At 33.6% G+C, this 19,791-nt stretch overlaps 1 protein-coding gene and 1 pseudogene across 2 annotated transcripts in view; one reads left to right on the forward strand and one right to left on the reverse strand.

Moving 5' to 3' along the window:
- The window catches only part of KLHL1 (kelch like family member 1), a 308,649-nt gene that overhangs the window by 217,192 nt on the left and 71,666 nt on the right, over positions 1-19,791 (forward strand). For both annotated transcript variants that reach the window (XM_069467168.1, XM_069467170.1), the window contains one exon: positions 5,597-5,821. In XM_069467168.1, coding sequence (XP_069323269.1) covers positions 5,597-5,821 — 225 coding nt within the window. The remainder of the gene's footprint in view (positions 1-5,596; positions 5,822-19,791) is intronic.
- Positions 6,991-7,121, reverse strand: LOC138383050 (U4 spliceosomal RNA; annotated as a pseudogene).

Genomic DNA, 19,791 nt, shown 5'->3' on the forward strand with positions numbered 1-19,791 from the left:
CTAGGAGTTTTTTGTGACAACTATTTTGTCAGTTCAGAAAACTCTTATCACTTAATTCTATGCTGTATCCAAGATAAATGAGATTGCCAAATATTTCAATAATAGATATTGGAATATATCCTGCTGCTGTAATGCCAAAATAGAATGTATAAGCATTAATTCCTATCATTCCTATCTCCAAAATAATCATATTTTCCTGTATGAATGGACATCTTCACGGAGACCCAGAACCTCACTTTGATGACATCTTGACCACTTTTTCTCAGTTTTATATGTTGAGAAGGAGTCTACTATTTCTTTTGTCATGAGGGAAATAGTTACGTATTTGTATTATATCTATAATCTTCTAATTAGATTATTGAACTTGGAAAACAAATATTTTATAAATTGTAAAACAAATAAAAAAAAAAAAAACTATACGATATTGCTGCTGTAACAAATCACCACAAACTTAGTGGCTTAAAACAACCACCACTATTACCTCAGAGTTCTGCAGGTTAGAAGTTTTGAATGGCATGTCTGGATTCTCTACTCAAGATCTCAAAATGCTGAAATCAAGGTGTCTCATGGGCTTTACTCTAATCTGGAGCTTGGAGTCTTCTTCCGAGTTCATTATGAGTGCTGACAGAATAAATTCCCTGAGGGTATAGAATTGAGGTACTGTTTCCCTCCTAGCTGTCATGTATGGATGACTCTCAGCTTCTAAAGGGCCCCTGCATTCCTTCTCCTGTGGCCCCTCTATCTTCAAAGCCACAACAATAAGGTGAGCCTTGCTCATACTCCAGATCTCTCTGATTTCCCTTTCTACGGCTAATCGGAGAAAGCTCTCCTTTCCTTTCTACCCCTAGCCAGAGAAATCTCTGCACTTGCAAGGGTCATGTCATCAGTGCAACACAGGCAATGATACCCCTATCGTAAGGTCAACCGTACCATATAGCACAGCAATCAATGGCCTGATATTTCACCATATTCACAGTTCTGGAAAATAGGTCATTCAATCTCAGGAAGGAGGATTTTAAAAAATTCTACCTACTACATATATTAATTGTAAAGAGAAGTGTTTCTCGGAGTGGACTCTAGAGCCAGGTTAATATTGTGGGTCCACCAGTTATTATCTGAGAGAGGAGCATATAACTAAAGTTTTCTCTAATGTGGTTTCTTTTCTGTAAAACTGACATAATAATACCTTTCTCATCAGGTTTTTAAGAAAATGAAATGTACTAATATAGGTAAGGCTCAGATCAAAGCAGTACTCATTAAATATATTATTTGTGAACTCCCTACACAGAACGTCTTTACTCAATATTTATTTCACAAGTATATTTTAATAAAAAGATATGCATAAAATTTCAGGTAGTCCTGAATAATGTATATGTCATTGTTTCCCTTGTTAGTATGAATATTTTTTAAGGCTAGTCAAGTGAAACAGTGGCAGTGGAGAAGGAACAAAGAAATCTGTAACTGGTTATGATCAATTCGTTGTAAACACCATTACACTTGGACCAGCCTTATGAATATAAATACTTTCTAGAGAAAAGGATCAGTGATCATATCAGGAATTATTTCCAATAATGCAACATCAAAATTTCATATTACTATACATGCTAAACACCTAGCCCTTACCTGGCACATAGTCTGTAATAAATAAATTATGAAGTATATATTAATGCACATAAATATATCATATATTGTCTTATATCATATAGTCTCAAAAATACCTATCTAATTTTATTTCACATATTCTATATATCATGAATGAAATTCACCTTTGAATTACAGAACTACATTAAGTTGGGAAGCTTTACAAATTGCATTTTTTTTTTCAGAATTTTACAGGGGTACACACGTTATGTTTACATAATTTGCTTTTGTACAGTCTGAGTCAAAGTTATAAGTGCACCCTTCCCCCAGTTAGTGTACATTGTACTCATTAGGTGTGAATTTACCCATCCCCTCCTCCCCCTCCCACCTACTTGATTTTTCTTGAGTTTTACTTCCGTATGTGCACATAAGTGTTGATTGATTGCTTTTTATTTTTATTAAATTATATAATATATTTTATGAAATAATATTATTACTGTACAAAGTGATAGCTCACAGAAAGACAGCAGAATTTTCTATAAGAGTTAATGCAACCTTCACACTTTATTAACAGGAATGGTCTAGAGCTTAAAATGTAAAACATCATGGATCTATCCACTCCTAATAAGATTTCTCTATGGCCAGACATGACCATGTGCTTGTTTTAATGGGCCTAAACATTACTTTAAATTAGTTGAACACTTTTATTGTTTGGAGATTCCACATTTAAAAAATGTAGTTTTCTGCCTCTTCTTAAGTCAGAAAACCTGGCAATATTAAGCTAGAATTCCCAGTGGCAATAACAGAGTAAAAACTATTACCTTTAGATAGAGCAGGCAATCACAAGTCTATGAAAGTTGTCAAGAGCCTATTGTGCCTGCAGTCTCACATTTTAAAGTCATGCTTTCACCTTGTAGGCATAGTTTCATTAACAGAATAACCCCAACGTCACATAACAGTGATGGTTTCATTAGCAGAGTAACCCAAATGTAACTATGTCTTAAAATAAAGTTTACTTTTGGATCTCTTCCAAATTTATCAACTGCCACCATAGCAGTACACACTAACTCATATTTTGTTTTTAGTTTATATGATGGCAAGTATTGTTTTTACTTTAAGGAAAAATAATGGCTAAAATTACTCAGGATAGCTTTCTTCTTCCTCTGACTCAGGGAACAGCCAAATGAATACATACAATCTTATAAACAAAGGAAAACAACAAAACTCACAAATTCATAAACTAATAATAATGATAGAATTGGGAGGTTTATACAGATAGCTAGTAAATAGGTTGGTGAGGAAATTTCTTAAAGAATATTATTATTAATAACTTTCATAAGGAAAAGGAAAGCATATGCTTAAATTTGTGATTGTTAAAAAGCAAATAAAATGTTTATAATACATGCAGACTGAATAAGAAAATCAATTACATTGGCTAAGATAAAGATCCTTTTATTTTGCATTATAAAGATCCTTCATATTTTGTATTGAAAAGATCCTTTTTCATTTTGTATTAGTGAACTTTTTATGCATAAGCAAGATTGAAGACTGGAATAAAAATAAGGCTTGGTTTCTGGGGTAGGTAATACCACCCCAAATTCATATACTAAAGCCCAGAACCTCTGAATATATTAGGTTCCTAGCAAGGGAAAGGTAGTCTGCAAAGGAATTAAGGTTGCTAATCAAATGAAAATATAAGCACACTATTCTACATTATGTCAGATTAAATTAGGGTGAGCCCAATATAATCCCCAAGGGTCAACATCAGAGAAATGTAATGTTACTGGCTTTGAAGAACAGCAATAAGGAATGCCGGTGACCTCTAGAAAATGGAAAAAACAAGAAAACTGATTTTCTCCTAGAGTCTCCTGAAAGGAGCATAGCCCTGTCAAACACCCTGATCTTTGTGCAGTGAGACCGATTTCAGACTTCTGACCTCTTCAACTATTAAGATAATAAATTTGTGTCTTTTAAACCACTAGGTTTGAGATAATTTTTTTTTACAGCAGCCACAGAAAATTAATACAACTTGTCATTTGAAAAATGAAGGTAGGGATGAGCTCCTATTTCTGCTATAGCTACTTTAGAATAAGTGAATAGATCACTTTTGAAGACTGAAGTTAGAAGAAAAACTGTGAAAGTCAAAAATCCTATAGTGTTGAAATTTAAGTCATATATAGCTTGTTTGGATGAGGCTTTGAATTCCAAATCAAGCCCTCCTTTTTCCTTTTGAACCACAACTTTTCTGGTTACACAGAACTCATTAACTTTACCCATTCCCAACTATTTCCTCTAAAAATGCTAACTGGACCTCAAATTCTCTGCAAAGGTTTTGAGCAAGGTTTTGGAGATTAAGGAAAGTATACTTGTTCAGATACTTATTCCCTGTCCACTCATAGCTGCAAAATATGAGTCTAATGGGTTTGGGTTAATTAGGATCAGGTTATATTCTGTTCTGCCATCATTTGTCAAGAGTTAGTCACAAGAGACAGGTAGCTATATATAATTCTCAAATTTTAGTTAGACATTCACATAATAGCAAAGCTATTGAGCTTTGAAAATCCAGACAATCTTGAAATTATTCAACGACGTAGTTCATGGTAGAATTTTGATTTGTACATCGTTGATTAAAACATTCAATACCAAGTATAATGAATATATCAAAACAAAAATAAGGACATCCTTGAAAATATTGTACATGCTAATACATAGTCAAATAACTTTTGTGAACTTTTCAATTTATTTTTATTCTAAAAATAATAATTGTATAATACTTCAAATTTAGTTATGTATAGGAATAAGCTTATATTTTTAACAACATCAAAAAACAAATTTAATACATCTAATTCCATGCCTATACTATTTCTTTGTTTTCTTTAAATAAAAATTGAACTTAAATTCATACATTTTTACTTAAATTAGCAAAATCTCTGCGATCAAGGTGTTCATATTTGTTTAGCTCATTGCTAGTTAGATTCTGAATAGTAAATGAATGCCCAGAGGAATGTATTCTTTAGATTTGCAAACTTTTACTTCATTATCAGTAAAATAGATTGCCCGTGATTAAATAAAAATACACAAGAATGTTGATTCCCTTTGTTGGGATGTTTAATCATTGTGGATGAAACATTGGTGAAGGTGAGTCTGAACATTAAGATCAAGCACTGCAGTGAGATCAGTGTTCGTTAGCTTATATTATATCACATAAACATTTGTGAACTTATTCTAGGCTGACATTTTCAATGTGAATTGGTAGCTAAATTTGTTAAAGCAAATCTCCCCAGCAATCGAGCTACTTTATTCTTTTAATTTCTGTTGTATTAGTCAGAGTTATTGTATTTCTCAAACTTATAAAAAGCTTGTAAAGGAAAGATAAGCTATTTTATTTAAAGATTATAACATGATTGGTAAGAATAGATATTTTATATCTCTGAATTCTATTGAGCTATTCCCTAGATCATTTTTTTAAAAAGCAGGTTTAAAAAGCATAGCAAATATTTGCTTGTATATTTCACAATTGAGTTTTAAAACCTTCAGTTATTTAAGGCATAAAGTTAAAGAGAAACATGGTAATATTTCATTCAATTAACTTCTCTTCAATTTTGGAAACTATACAGATAACATTCATAGCTTAATTATTTGAAAGGTCTTCATAAAAATTTTTAATGCTGGGATTATGCTACATTTTTACTGACAGAGAGTGATAGAGGAATGTTGCAAAATCTACTGACAGAAATGTGTGATGCCCAACAATGTGTCTATTGAATCAATAGCCTAAAATGAGACCATTAGGTAATTCAAACAAGCTGAAAATTTGTGTTTATTTTGATCGTTTGTGTCTGCCAAGAGGAGAAAATAAAGCAGTTGAATTACAGACCATTTTTTTTGCCACTTTTTCTTTAAGAAAAATGAATATGACAAGAATGTTTTCACGTCCTAATTTGTATACTGTCTTGGGCAGGCTGTATGTTGGATTAGTAGTAATTGGCGACTATTTGATTTTATGTTTTATCAGGAGCTACAACCATAGAGAAATATGACCTCAGAACAAATTTGTGGATCCAGGCAGGGATGATGAACGGCAGGAGGTTGCAGTTTGGTGTGGCTGTTATCGATGACAAACTCTTTGTAATTGGAGGCCGAGATGGCTTAAAGACCTTGAACACGGTTGAATGTTACAATCCCAAAACCAAGACTTGGACTGTTTTACCACCAATGTCAACACATAGACATGGTCTAGGTAAGACTCCTACTTAATGGTTATTATTTTAAGAAATATTTTAATAACAATGCAAATGTATGTTAAAATACAGTATTAATGCTATAAATTATCAGTCGCTTTAGGTAAACTGTGGGCTTATTTGAAGCATATTTTTTCTTTAAAGTTCTTGATATTTTCCTGTGTTGACCAACATGCATTTAAACTGTTGAGGGAGATGTTAAAGATCCCAAAATGAGTAGACCTCCCACTGTCCTCAAAGATTTTACAATTTGACAATCATATAATATGTAAAAATGGATATGAAAAAATGAAGTATCATGGAGAGGCCAAAGTAGTGTATCCGAGAGGAATAAATAAGTAACACGGATTTAGTAAGACTTAGTTAATGTGGCTCCCTCTCGTGTTACTGGATAAGCAAGTCTACCTGCATCTTTGCACTTGATTATACCTTTAAAAATTCGTGGGGAAGAGGGCAAAACAGTTTTAGAGAAAGAGGAAAACATCAGCTGGCGCCATAAATCAATATGATAGGATTTATCTGTTTACTACTATAGAGAGAACTGTATGTGGAGTCAGAAGATCCGGGTGTACCTCTTGAATTTACCACTTTCTATTTGGATGATTTGGGGGTAGCAGTTAAACTGAGCCCCAGTTTCCTGATTTGCCACCAATTCAAGGTTATTAAGTAGATAACTATCTAATAATTACAATGATTATATAAATACCTTCTAAATCATGAAATTCTATGCAAGTATTTTTTTAAAAGTGGAATTTGATAAAGACAAACAGTTCTTGAATTTGAACTTTGTATTATGGAGATTGTAAGGAGAACATACAAAATACTTTTTTTGAATACCTACAATATGCCAGGAATTTAAGTAAGTGCTTTCATGTATTTAGAATATGCATTTAAGGGAGATACCAGGATTTAATTACAAATCTACAGATTTAGATTTTTGTGGGCAAGCAAAATTCTATAATTTTATTAATAATTTATAATCATTTCATGTTTAATTCTCCAGTACAGTATTTTCTACTAATGTCTAATCTATCATTAATGTAAACAAAAGTAAAAATAAAATTAAAGATATAGATAGAGGCAAAACACCTCTGAACTAAAGAAACTTACCTTTTTGATCTTTATTAATCTTGTTCACCTCCCTTTTCTTTAGTTTGCTCATTAGTAAAATTAAAAAATAGTAACAAATATCTGATAACATTGTAAAAGTTCTAAAATTTTATGATTTAAGTTTTCAATTAGCAATAATTCTGCCTAAGATAAACTTCATTGGTTACGATACTGCCACTGCTCAAAGTTAAAAATTTTATGATTTAAATAAAACCATTACTAATTCTTTAAATCACATTAAACCCAATTACAATATGAAAAGCATAGATAGCAAATAGTTTTTTTCCTGGAAAATATTCATGAATATAAAAAGTTTCTTATATATTTTTTTCAAATCTATTGGAAGATTTTGTCTTGGTGTAAAAGCTCTATGTTTTGTTTTTATTAGCTAGCTAGCTAACTACCTGGGTTCCTATTTGGGAGAAATATAGAGAATAAGGACTATGAAATGGAATTTTTAGAATTAAATGTACCTTTTTCCTTTTTGTTTTGGTCAATTCAATTTCTAAGTTAAATTATGTAGGATATTTGCATGTCAACACAACATACTTCAAAAATTTTCACCAGGAAAGTCTACCTTACGTAGACTAACTTCAGGTGTTAAAGTGTTTGGGATTATGGATTGCCTCAAACAAATCACTCAGGCTGCTTAATCCATTAGGCACCAGTGCTGAGCAGAAATGGTAAAGACAATTTCTTGGATAATCTCTTTTAGTTTGTCTTACTTATTATTAATAATTCATTGTAAAGGTACGTGTGGAAATGAGGAGTCATAGGAGATTTTATGAGCCAAGAACCACAGACATGTGGAATATAATGCATTGTTTTCCACAGATTTTCACAATGCAATAACAACTCTAGTAATCCATTATTTTCTTTCTTTCTTCTTCTTTTTTATTTCAATGTATTCTGGGGGCACAGATATTCTTGGGTACATGGATCACTTTTATAATGCTTGAGTCATGGTTATAAGTGTGCCTGTCACCCAGATAGTGTTCATTGCACTATTTCCATGTCTAAATTTCTCTCTCTCTCTCTCTCTCTCTTTTTTTTCTATTTCATTCCCATTACCAAGTAGATCACTTCTTCTCCCTTTTCCATGGCATTGGCTTTCTCTGTTTTACTTCTTAGTGATTATTGCTTCTTGCTATTTCTTTTTTAAAAATGCTCTGCTTCTGTACTCCCCAAGATAAGACCTGATTGCAACAGTAGTAAAATCATAGCATAGCACATAATTCTGGGGACAATTCTCATCTCAAAACACCTCACAGATGGCTGGCAATGCTCTTAGAGAAAACTGCCTTTGATTTACACACCAATCAAAGGTCAGATCAGTTGAAGCCAGGTTGACAGGGGTGCAAGACATCCCCATCCCTGTATTCTCTGATGAGGGAGAGTGCTTCCTCTATGATTACTCATATTCCTTTGTGATCAGTTGAATCACAGGAAGTTCAACATTGTGTCAAACCCAAATACCATAAACATCCTTTCCCTAAGATTCCTGATCTTCCAGTGTAATGTAACAGTCTTTGATTTACCGTCTGTCTTCCAGGGACTTCCACTGCATAGATATTGCTAGTTATTATTTAACCCATCATATCCTTTAAGTTTTATTTTATATTTTTTCTTTATCTTTTCCTGATAGATAATTTTAATATCCAGCCTTCCAAATTGATCTTAATATGTGTGCATTATATTTATATCATGTGTTGATGCTTTAGTCTCAGTTAAGTTTGTTTTTTACATTCTTACTATTCCTATTTGATTATTATAATTACTTTTTTCTTCTTAATGGTATTAATATCTGGCCTTATCTCTGTGAGGCTACTTATTATTCATATTTTAAATTCTTATCTGCCTCTTTAATTAATTCTTTTTATTATAGATATCATCTTCCTCTTCCTCCCCTTCCTCCAACTTTTTCTTTAGCTCTGTCTCCTTTTACTTCCCCTCTTTCTCCTGTTATTCATTCCTTTCTCTTCTTCTTTTTCTACTCTTTCTATTTTTCTTCTATGTCTTATTCCTCCCTTTCTTTCTCTGTCTCTTCTAATTATGTTTAATGGTAGTTGTGGTCACAAAAATACATATTTTTTTAATGTGAGCACTCATATAGGCAATATTAGATACTTTGGCCAATTATATGAAGGCCCTAAAACATACAATAGTCTTTGTATCTTTCTAAACTTTCAGGATTTGTAGGGGAATTACACCTGGGCATGGAGCCCTAACCCTGCAAGCTGACTTTGTGTAACCTATCTGCTGTTGGCCCTGACATTTGGCCCCGGGGTACACATCTATTTACAACCATTTGCACATAAACTCTTGACCTTTTCTTTATTATCTGTGATACCATAGCCTTTGGGCTGGTAGCTGAAATGAGAAGGCAATATTCAGGACCAGCAAGTCTGTTTGTGTCAGTTGTTAGCAATTCCTCATCCAAGCTGGGCTTCCGTGGCATCCTGATGCTAACAAACCAATTTTGGCAAGCTCTGTACCAGCACTGTTGTTTCATTGCTGACCAGTAGGGAAGATGCAGTAATTCTTCCTAAGAGAACAATATGAGTTATTAAAAAAAGCACATATCAAGTTTTCCTCCAAGATATTCCTTCAAGGCTGTACACTAAATTTTTGTCTCACTCAGAAAGTCACAACTGACTTCTGTTTCTCTAGTTGTTTTTACAGTTTTGATGTTAGGTTCTTAAATATATACCATGATTCTGCCTCAGTGTAATAGATAGGAATGCATTTGAGTGTAAACCAACAGCCTGTGCTAGTTTTCTTTTTGCTCAGAAACTAGAACGTCTCATTTTATTTGCCACATAGTTAAAAAGTACCTACTTGTGGAATAAAATGGAATTACAAAATTGAATATATAATACCATATTATACAAACAAGTGGCAACGAGCTAAAGTAAAATTTCAAAAATTAAAAAACCTGAAAACTCAAAATATTTTTTGACTTATGTAGCTTTTTTCCCTTTGATTTGTGTGCAAATTATAAATCCTTACATGATATTATGAGAAAGGCACATGAGTTCGGTAGTTATTAAAGATAATTATGTGGTTTAAAATGTTTCACAGCTATCAATAAATGATCCTTCAGTTGGATAAAACGACATATAAAAATTATATGCATATTAAGTCTGACATCAAGGGAGCCATGTATCTGCCTAGAGAATTAGACTAATTAAGACTACAGTTCTCTCAATATGCTACAAGTTTTATTTTGTCATTTATGTTTTTAAAGCACATAATCCTATATATTATGTCTTTTTTACATTTTATATTGCATAAAATTGAATAAGACATTACTATAATACACTATTTCAATTAAATCTTTTGGGGAGAAATTAGTAAAGTCTAATATAGTGACTGTTCACTGCAGATTTTCTATATGCCACGTAACATGTTATATACTAAATATATCGCAGGGGTTGTTTTTCTTTTGGTTTGGTTTCCTTTCAATTGAGATATAAAACATATACCATAAAATTAATTAAATTTTAAGGTGTAGAATCCTATGGTTTTGAGTACATCCAGAGTTGAGCCATCATTACCACTATCAAAATCGAGAACATTTTTATATACTAAAAAGAAATCCCATGCCCAATAGTAATCACTCTTTACTGCTGCACCTTCTTAACAACAAGTAATCTACTTTTTGTCTCTATCGATTTGCCTATTGTGGAGATTTAATACAAAAATAATTATACGATTTGTGGCTTCTTTCATGTAGCATCCTGTTTTCAACGTCCCTTCAAGGTGGCACGTATCAGTATTTCATTACTTTTATGGCCGAATAATATTCCATTGTTAAACTTTACCATTTTTTTAAATATATCATCAATAGGAAGGATATTTGAGTTGTTTTCACTCTTTGGCTACTATGAATAAAAAACTACGCTAAGGATTCATGTATGCTTTTTTTTCTTGAACATATGTTTTCAATTCTTTGGGGTACAGTCATAGATGTGGGATCGTTGAGTCATATGGGAAACTCTTTATTTCACTTTTGGAGGAACTGTAAACTATTTTCCACAATTGCTGCATCATTTTCTGTTCACACCAGCAATGTATGAGGGTATCAGTTTCTCCACATCCTGACATATATTTGTTCTTTTTATTAAAATAATCCTAGTTTGTTTGAAGCAGTATCTCATTGTGGATTTACATGCATTTTCCTAATGATTATTAGTAGAATTTTTGTCATGTGCTTATTGGCCATTTGTATACCTTCCTGAGAGAAAACCCTATTAATATATTTCCCATTTTTTGGTAATTTTTCTTTTTATTATTGAGTTTTAATTATTCTTTTTATATTCTGGGTACAAGTCCTCTATCAAATATAAGATTTGGAAATATTTTCTTTCATTCTACGGATTCTATTTTAATTTTCTTCATAATGTCTTTTGAAGAACAAAAGTTATTAACTTGATGAAGTACAGTTTACTTATTTTTCTATTTTTGCTTCTGGTTCTGGCAGCATATCTTAGAAACTATTGTCTAATCTATGGTCATGAAGATTTACGCCTATGTTTTCTTTTAGAAGGTTTAAATTTTTAGGTTCTAAATTAAGGAATATGATCGACTTTGAGTTAATTTTTGTATATGGTGTACAATAGCAGTTCTACTTCATTCTTTTACAAGTTGCCCTAGCACTATTTGTTGAAAAGATCGTTCTTTTGATTATATTTTTGGCATCCTTGTCAAAAATAAATTGGGCATAAATGCAAGGGTTTATATATGTATTCTAATTCTATTTCATTAGTCTATATGTATATACATATGCCAGTAGCACAATGTCTTGATTACTGTACCTGTGTAGTAGGTTTTGAAATCAGGTACTATGAGCCCTATGACCTTGTTCTTCTTTTTCAAGATTTTTTGGCTATTCTGAGTCCCTTGCATTTCCATATAATTTTATGGACAGTTTGTCAATTTTAGCAAAAATGTAGCTGGGATTTAGATATAGACTGCATTGCATCTGCAGATCAACTTATGAGTATTGCCACTTTAAAAATATTAAGTCTTCCAAAACCTATGTATAGGATGCTATTCTGTTGATTTAGGTCTATGTTCTTATATTTATTTTGATAAATATAGTCCTAAATAATTTATTATTTTTGATGCTATTGTAAATGGGATTTTTTCTTAATCTCATTTTCAGATTTTTATTGCTAGTTTATAGAAATACAATTTATATTTATATATTGAACTTGTATCCTGAAACCTACTTGAACATTTTCATTAGATTAAGAGATTTTTTTGTGTATTTCTTAGAATTTTCTATTTATAAGACATTGTTACTGCAAATAGAGGTTGTTTTACGTCTTTCTTTCAAATCACATGATTTTTATTTCTTTTTCTCACCTATTTCTCTGGCTTGAACATCCAGCATCATATTGAATAGAGGTGACTTTCACTATCAAATATGATGTTTCTCCTTTTTTTCATAGATGCTTTTATCAAGTTGAGGAAGTCCCCTTATATTCCTAGTTCATTGAATGTTTTTGTCATAAAAAGATACTGGATTTTCCTGCATCTATTGAAATGAGCTTGTGATTTTTGTCCTATCTTCTATTATAATAGTATAGTGTATTATATTAATTAACTTTTAGATGTTGATCCACCTTGTCTTTTTAAGATACATTTCACTTAGTCATGGTGTATGACCCTTTTTATATGCTGCTATATTTTGTTCATAGTATTTTATGGAAGATTTATCATATATATTCAAAAGAGATACTGGTCTGGAGTTATCTTTTGATATTTTTGCCTGGTTTGGGTATCAAGTTAATACTGGTTTCACAAAATGAGTTGGGAAATGTCCGCTCATCTTTTATTTTGTAGACTAGTTTGTGGAGTATTGGTGGCCACCACAAAGCTAGAGAGGTGGGTAGGAAGGGAACACGTTAAAACATCACAAACTTCACTGTTCCTGTCTAGATTGAGATGTTTTTCTTCAATAAATGGTTCACATATTATTACAAGCAACAGCTTTATTTATTTTCCAGAGTTGTGATGTAGACATTTTTTGCCAATATTCTCATTACTTTTATGAAGTAGTGAGTTTTTAGAAGTCCTTACTCTGCTACTCCTGCCAATGTCACTATAAGGGATTATTTTTATATGGGAACAATAAGCATAAACTAAGTGATCCATAAGCAAAAGGAGTCTCATGAAAACATAACGGTTAGCTTAGAAAATTGACCAAATGTCTTGGAACCTGGCTGAAACCAAAACACTTATTAATTAAAAAGAGACCAAAATTAACATCCCTGTGAAAGCCTGATGAGGACAAAGATGCTTCCATGGAAGGACACTGCATCTCTCAGGTGGCCTCTCTGCTTTACCTACTCTAGATCTATGAGGTGGATATGAGTTACACTGTCCTCCAAACTAGCTGTTGATGTATCCTTTGCCAATGAAAAAAACAAATGCAAAATAAAATCTTCCTTTCCTTCCTTCCTTTGCTTTGCTCACTCCAGATTTAAATTCTCTATTGGGAATGCATCATTGGCCAAGCTTAGTTTATAAGAACAGACCGTAGGATGTCAAGATCTGGAAAAAGAAGGAACTCAATTTTTTTCTCATTAATAGTGAAAGACCAGGCCTGCTTTCTGTGGACACTCATACTTTTGGATATTCCCAGAATAAGAATGATCAATTACAGGGGCAGTGGAGGAAAAAAAATGGCTATTTGTTCATTTGTTCATTCTACTGTTCATTTGTTAACTGATTAAATACTCACAACTGCTCTATAATATAAACATTTTTATTGTCATTTTAAAGATACAAAAAATGAACACCAATTAATTTTCCCAATGATACATCATTTTACAAAGAAGTTTAAGCTTCTTTGATTCAAAAGTCATATTCTTTGTTATATAACATGCTGTTGCCAATAAATAAGTAAATAATAATAAGGCAATAATATGTTTACATATAAATATATTTGTCATGCTGTCATTTTAATTTGTCAATTAAGATTGACTCTGTCAACTCACTTTTATACGAAACACAGACACACAAAAAATCAATTAAAAAATATCAATTCCAGACTGGGCATGGTGGCTCACGCCTGTAATCCTAGCACTCTGGGATGCTGAGGAGGGCGGATCGTTTGAGCTCAGGAGTTCGAGACCAGCCTGAGCAAGAGGGAGACCCTACCTCTATTAAAAATAGAAAGAAATTACATGGACAACTAAAAATATATATAGAAAAAGTTAGCCGGGCATTGTGGCACACGCCTGTAGTCCCAGCTACCCAGGATGCTGAGGCAGGAGGATCACTTGAACCTAGGAGTTTGAGGTTGCCGTGAGCTAGGCTGACGCCACGGCACTCTAGCCTGGGCAACAGGGTGAGACTCTGTCTCAACAACAACAAGAAAAAAAAAAATCAATTCCATATTGAGTATTTGTATAAAACTAATAGCATTGGTGATCAGTTGTAAAGATTCCTGTAGGATAAATTTGAGAAATTATACAACCAAAGTCTTTTAGATTTGAAGGATAGGTATAGATATAGATAGATAGATAGATAGATATAAAAATGAATAGGTAGGTAAATAGACAGACTGAATAGATTGATAGGCAATGTTCTGTGCAGTCCATTGCTCATCTATAGTCCTCTGAATTTCCCTGAGATGGAAAAAGGAGAAAATGCTGCTAGAACTATGGTTGTCATTTTCATAATAATGGTTTTAATGGCATCAGTATGATAGACTTTGTAACTAATATTTGAGGAAAAAAATGTGTGTATTCTGATATTTAAAGATTATTTATATGCACTTAGTCTCCCATCTAGTCTTTTAATAATTTCATGTTATTCATATCTTCTATGTACATAGAGGTCCAAGTAGTTATTTCTTAATATTATTGATAAACCAATTATCAAGATTCAATATTTGAAGAATATTAAGAGAGATGTAAACATATATATATGTATACACACACATATACACACACACACAATATTTTCTTATAAACAGACATAATTCATCTTCCACCAAAGAGCCCAAAACAGAGAAAGAACACAAATTTAGTTAGTATCCCAAATAGATACCATAAGATATTCACTTTTGAAACAAGAAGTTAAAAAAGAAAAATATAAAAAATATATCTTCAAATTTAAAATGTTTGCTGTAAGTATCAAATACAAGTTTTAGAAAAAATAAAATTGATGTTATTTCATTAAAATAAAAAGGACTATATATTAAAGGAATGGAGAAATAGAGGAGACACAAATCAATAAGTTTATCTCATACATGGCCATTTTAGAAGAAGAGTAATTCCAACAGCCCATGGTTTGGAAAAAAAAAAAAATAGAAGAAGAGTACTGAGAAAGTGGTGGATATAGTAAGAAAAAATTAGAGCAAATTTCTCTGAAGTACAGCACATGTTCTCTAAAATGAGTAGCCAAGAAAGCAATCAGAAAAATGACTGATGAAAGAGCAAGTTCAGTCTCTGTGTCAAATTTCAGAATATCAAGCTTAAAGAGATGATTTACAATATCTCTCTTAGCGGGGAAGAAAAGAAACCTAAGATAATGATAACAATAGCATGAATGAACAGCAATGAAAGGACATCAATGAAATACCTGAGTCAACTACACAGGAAAGAGAATGAGACTGGTGTCAGGCTTTTGAGTATCAATCTTAGATGCTAGAAAATAGTGAAAGCATACTCCAAACTTCTGGTGGAAAAAGGTTTTCATCTCAAGCTATTTCTCGAGTATAAAGCGTGAAGAAAAAAACACATCTTCAGACATCTTTTGTTCTGTCAATCTCAACAAAGATGTGAACCTCAAAATCCCTTCTCACAAACTTGAGATTTGAAAAAAAAAAAAAAAAAAAGGAGGTTCTCAAGAATTCTCAAGAAGAATAATATTCTAGTGTAAGGATTCAAAGATCTTTCCATTTCAGGAAAGGTAGAGGATAAACTTGTACGTTCACAGAGGTACTGACCCCAGGGGAAAAATAGTCATTAGATGGTTTCTGCCAAAAGCAAACACAGGACTGTCTCCCACCTGCAAAGATTTGGGTAGTTTTAATGTAACACTGACTTTTTCTTCTCCTTGTTGCTTAAAAGAAGTGTGATTTCTCTTTCTGGCCTGTTATATTAGACAATGTGGAGATGCTCTACTTAGAGCAGGGGGTGGGACAGAGGTAGAGTGAGGGGATTTCTTTATTTGTATCCAGAAATGCTCACATGCCAGGGAAACAAAACAAATGAGGATGCATAAAGTGCATGAGGGAAATATGAAGTGAAAATTAAAATATCACATAATGTCTTCAAAACAATATTAAATATTTGAAGTAATAAAATTTCTTCAGTGTTTATATGAAGAAAGAGAACTCAGAATGACATTTATTATCACTCTTTTTCCTGGCTTTTAGAAACCATGTGTATAACCACAAATAATGAATGGACTAGAAAAAAATCAGAAAAATACATTCCTTGTATTTATTTTTGATATAATCCATTAGACTAGAAAATCTCATTTTAGCCTGTCAGTGTTCATTGTTTGAAAAGGAAAAATTGCTTCAGTGTAGCCACCATTTCTCTGTTTATATCAGTATGTTTGTCCTCTTCATGTCTCTTTTACTTAAAATCACATTTCTTACTAGACCAAGACAAGTTGTGTTTTTTTAAAAGGGTTCTTGCTTTAAAGTTTTGCATATTTTCACAAGAAAACAAAATTTAAATCTGCCTACTCAATATAAGATATCAAATATTAAAAAAAAAAAATATATATATATATATACACACACACACTGGTAGATGGCTGACTAATTGTATTCCAGGCACACTTAGTCCACTTAGAAGAACGAATATAGTGTGTAGACAATCACACTGTAAATACATTATTCAAGAGGGAACACAGGAGTTCAACAGAAAAGCGACAGGAAACGCTAAAATCCAGGAAGGAGACGAAAATGGGTAGTGTGCAGCCAGCAGGGAACCAAGAGTGAATGCCCAATATGGGAGAGGGTGAGTGAGTGCCCACTTTCCCACCAAGGAATCATACAATTCAGACCACAGGAGAGCATTTTGATCCTCCCAAGCCCTGATTCTGACCTGAGGAGTGGCTGGAAGATTGTGGGAAGGAACTGCTCAAGGGAGGGAACAGGCCTTGGGTCGCACACCTTTTCTGGGACATGAATGGTTACAGTAAGATGCCATTCTTGATCCTGGCTTTTAGTAGATTATGCAAGGTCATAGGAACCAGTGGTGCCAGTCCTAGCTGTTAGGGAAACGTAAGCTGCTGCTTGTGGAGCTGGGGTGTGAGTAGGCAGTGAGCTTTTGCAAACAGGACTCAGAAGTGAGCATGGTGTGGCCTGCAGCTGCTGACCTGAGCAGGAGGAGAGTTGCCACAGAGGTGGGGGCTTAAGCTGGGCTGGGGCTACTATAGCCCAAGGCTGAGTTTTAGGCAAGGCACAACATTGTGGGTTTGACTGAACATCTGGGTTAGCTGCAACAGCCAAGATGGAAGAGTGAGCCTCATTGAGAATGATGTGTGAGAGGGCATTAAATCCCCCAACCCCAGCCAAGGATGCCCGTGGCAGGACCTCAGTGCTTTGGTGGTCAACTCTAACCTAAGGCATTTTACCAGCGGCCTGAGAATCACTCCACCCCCTTGTCATGGTTGGTGCATGCATTCGCCATTGGGGGCGCCTAAGCACAAGCTTGCCTGGTCCAGCTCCACCCAGCTTTGCCCCACCCTGAGACAGAGTGTGGGATCCAGGGTCCTGGGGGTTCCACATCACAGTTCACCAGCTGGGAAGTCCAAATACTTTTCCCCAGGGACAGAGGTAGGGCACAAACATCCTACTACTACTACTTCAGCTGGCTCTTGTTTGCAAATACCATCTATTTGCCTGGAGGCTGGCAGACATAGCCTCTTGTAACCACTATCAATACAAATGCACAGCACTTGAGAATGAGAAGAACACCTCACCACCACTGCTACTGCTATTTTATCCATGCCACACTGGTTTCCCAGGAGCATGAGAGTCCATCCCCTGCCCAGTACACTGCTACTACAACCAACATTCAAGAAAGTTACCTAGAGGCCCCAAAATTGGCCTTCCTGGAACCACTACACAGGTGCCAGCATACAGTGCTCCAGGGCACAAGGATAGACATGCTTAGCCCACCACCACTACCACTAAAACCTGAAGAGGGGCCCAGCTGGCAGTGCAGTCCCAGCACAACTTCACCAGTTTCCACCAGTAAATGAACTCTAACACATGGAGGAAACTATAGATACCACTAATGCCATTTATAGTCAATAAAATCAGACAGCCTTTACTACTGCATGTACCCAAATACAAAGCCAAAAGGCCCTAACAAACCAATATCATAGTCACATCTTTAGGAAAAAGTACCCCTCACCTGCAATAAAAGGAAATTCAAAAATAATAAGAAACACTTGTTATACCAGATGTACAGAAATTAATATAAAGACACAGGAAACTTGAAAAAGCAAAGTAATATGATGCCCTCAAAGGAACACAACCATAGTCTCCAAATGATCATCCCAATGGGTACAGAAAAAGCATTTGATAAAATTCAGCATCTCTTCATGATAAAAACCCTCAACAAACTAGGCATAGATGTAAAATACCTCAAAATAAGAAAGGCTGTATATGACAAACCCACAAATAAAATCATAATGAAAGGGGGCAAATTCAAAGCATTTCCTCTAAGAACCAGAACAAGACGAGGATGCCCACTTTCACCATTCCTATTCAACATAGCACTGGAAATCCTAGCAACAACAATGAAGCAAGAAAAAGAAACAAAAGATATCCAAATTAGAAAATAGGAAGTCCGATTATCCCTCTTTGCTGATGACACAATCTCATATATGGAAAAACCTAAAGACTCTACCAAAAAACTCTTACATTTGATAAATGAATTTAGTAAAGTTGCAGGATACAAAATCAACATACATACAAAAATCAGTAGTTTTTTTAATATACCAATAGCAATCTAACCGAGAGTGAAATCAAGAAGGCAATTCCATTTACAATAGCTACAAAAAGAATAAAATTTCTAGGAATAAATTTAACCAAGGAAGTGAAAGACCTCCACAGGGAATACTACAAAACAGTGATGAAAGAAATGGTAGATGATATAAACAAATAAAAAATTCCCATAATTATGGATCAGAAGGATTAATATCATTAAAATGACCTTAACTGCCCAAAGTAATCCTACAGATTCAAAGCAATCTCTATCAAACTACCAATGTCATTTTTTGCAGAATTAGGGAAAAAAATCCAAAAATATATGAAACAAAAAAGGACCCCAAATAACCAAAGCAATCCTAACCAAAAAGAACAAAGATGGAGGCATCACATTACCTGACTTCAAACTATATTTCAGGGTTATAGTAACCAAAACAACATGGTATGATATAAACATAGACATAAATTAATAGAACAGAATAGACAACCCAGAACTAAGGCCACACATTTATAACCAACTGATCTTTTGCAAAAGAACATATATTGGGAAAGGGTACCCTCTTCAATAAATGGGGCTGAAAAAATTAGTTTGCCATATGCAGAAAAAAGAAACTGGGCTGCTATCTCTCACCATATACAAAAATGAAATGAAGTTGAATTAAAAATTTAAATTTAACACCTGAAAGTATGGAAATATTAGAATAAAATCTAGGGAAAACCCTCTGGACATTGGTCTAGGCAAGGAATTTATGACTAAGTACTCAAAATACAGATAACAAAAATAGACAAATTAGACCCAAACTAAAAAGCTTCTGCCTAGCAAAAAATAATAGTAACAAAGCAGAAAGCCTGTACGAAACCTACAAACCTTAGTAGTCTTCTGTT

The sequence above is a fragment of the Eulemur rufifrons genome, chromosome 4, assembly GCF_041146395.1.
Source record: "Eulemur rufifrons isolate Redbay chromosome 4, OSU_ERuf_1, whole genome shotgun sequence".
Lineage (NCBI taxonomy): Eukaryota > Metazoa > Chordata > Mammalia > Primates > Lemuridae > Eulemur > Eulemur rufifrons.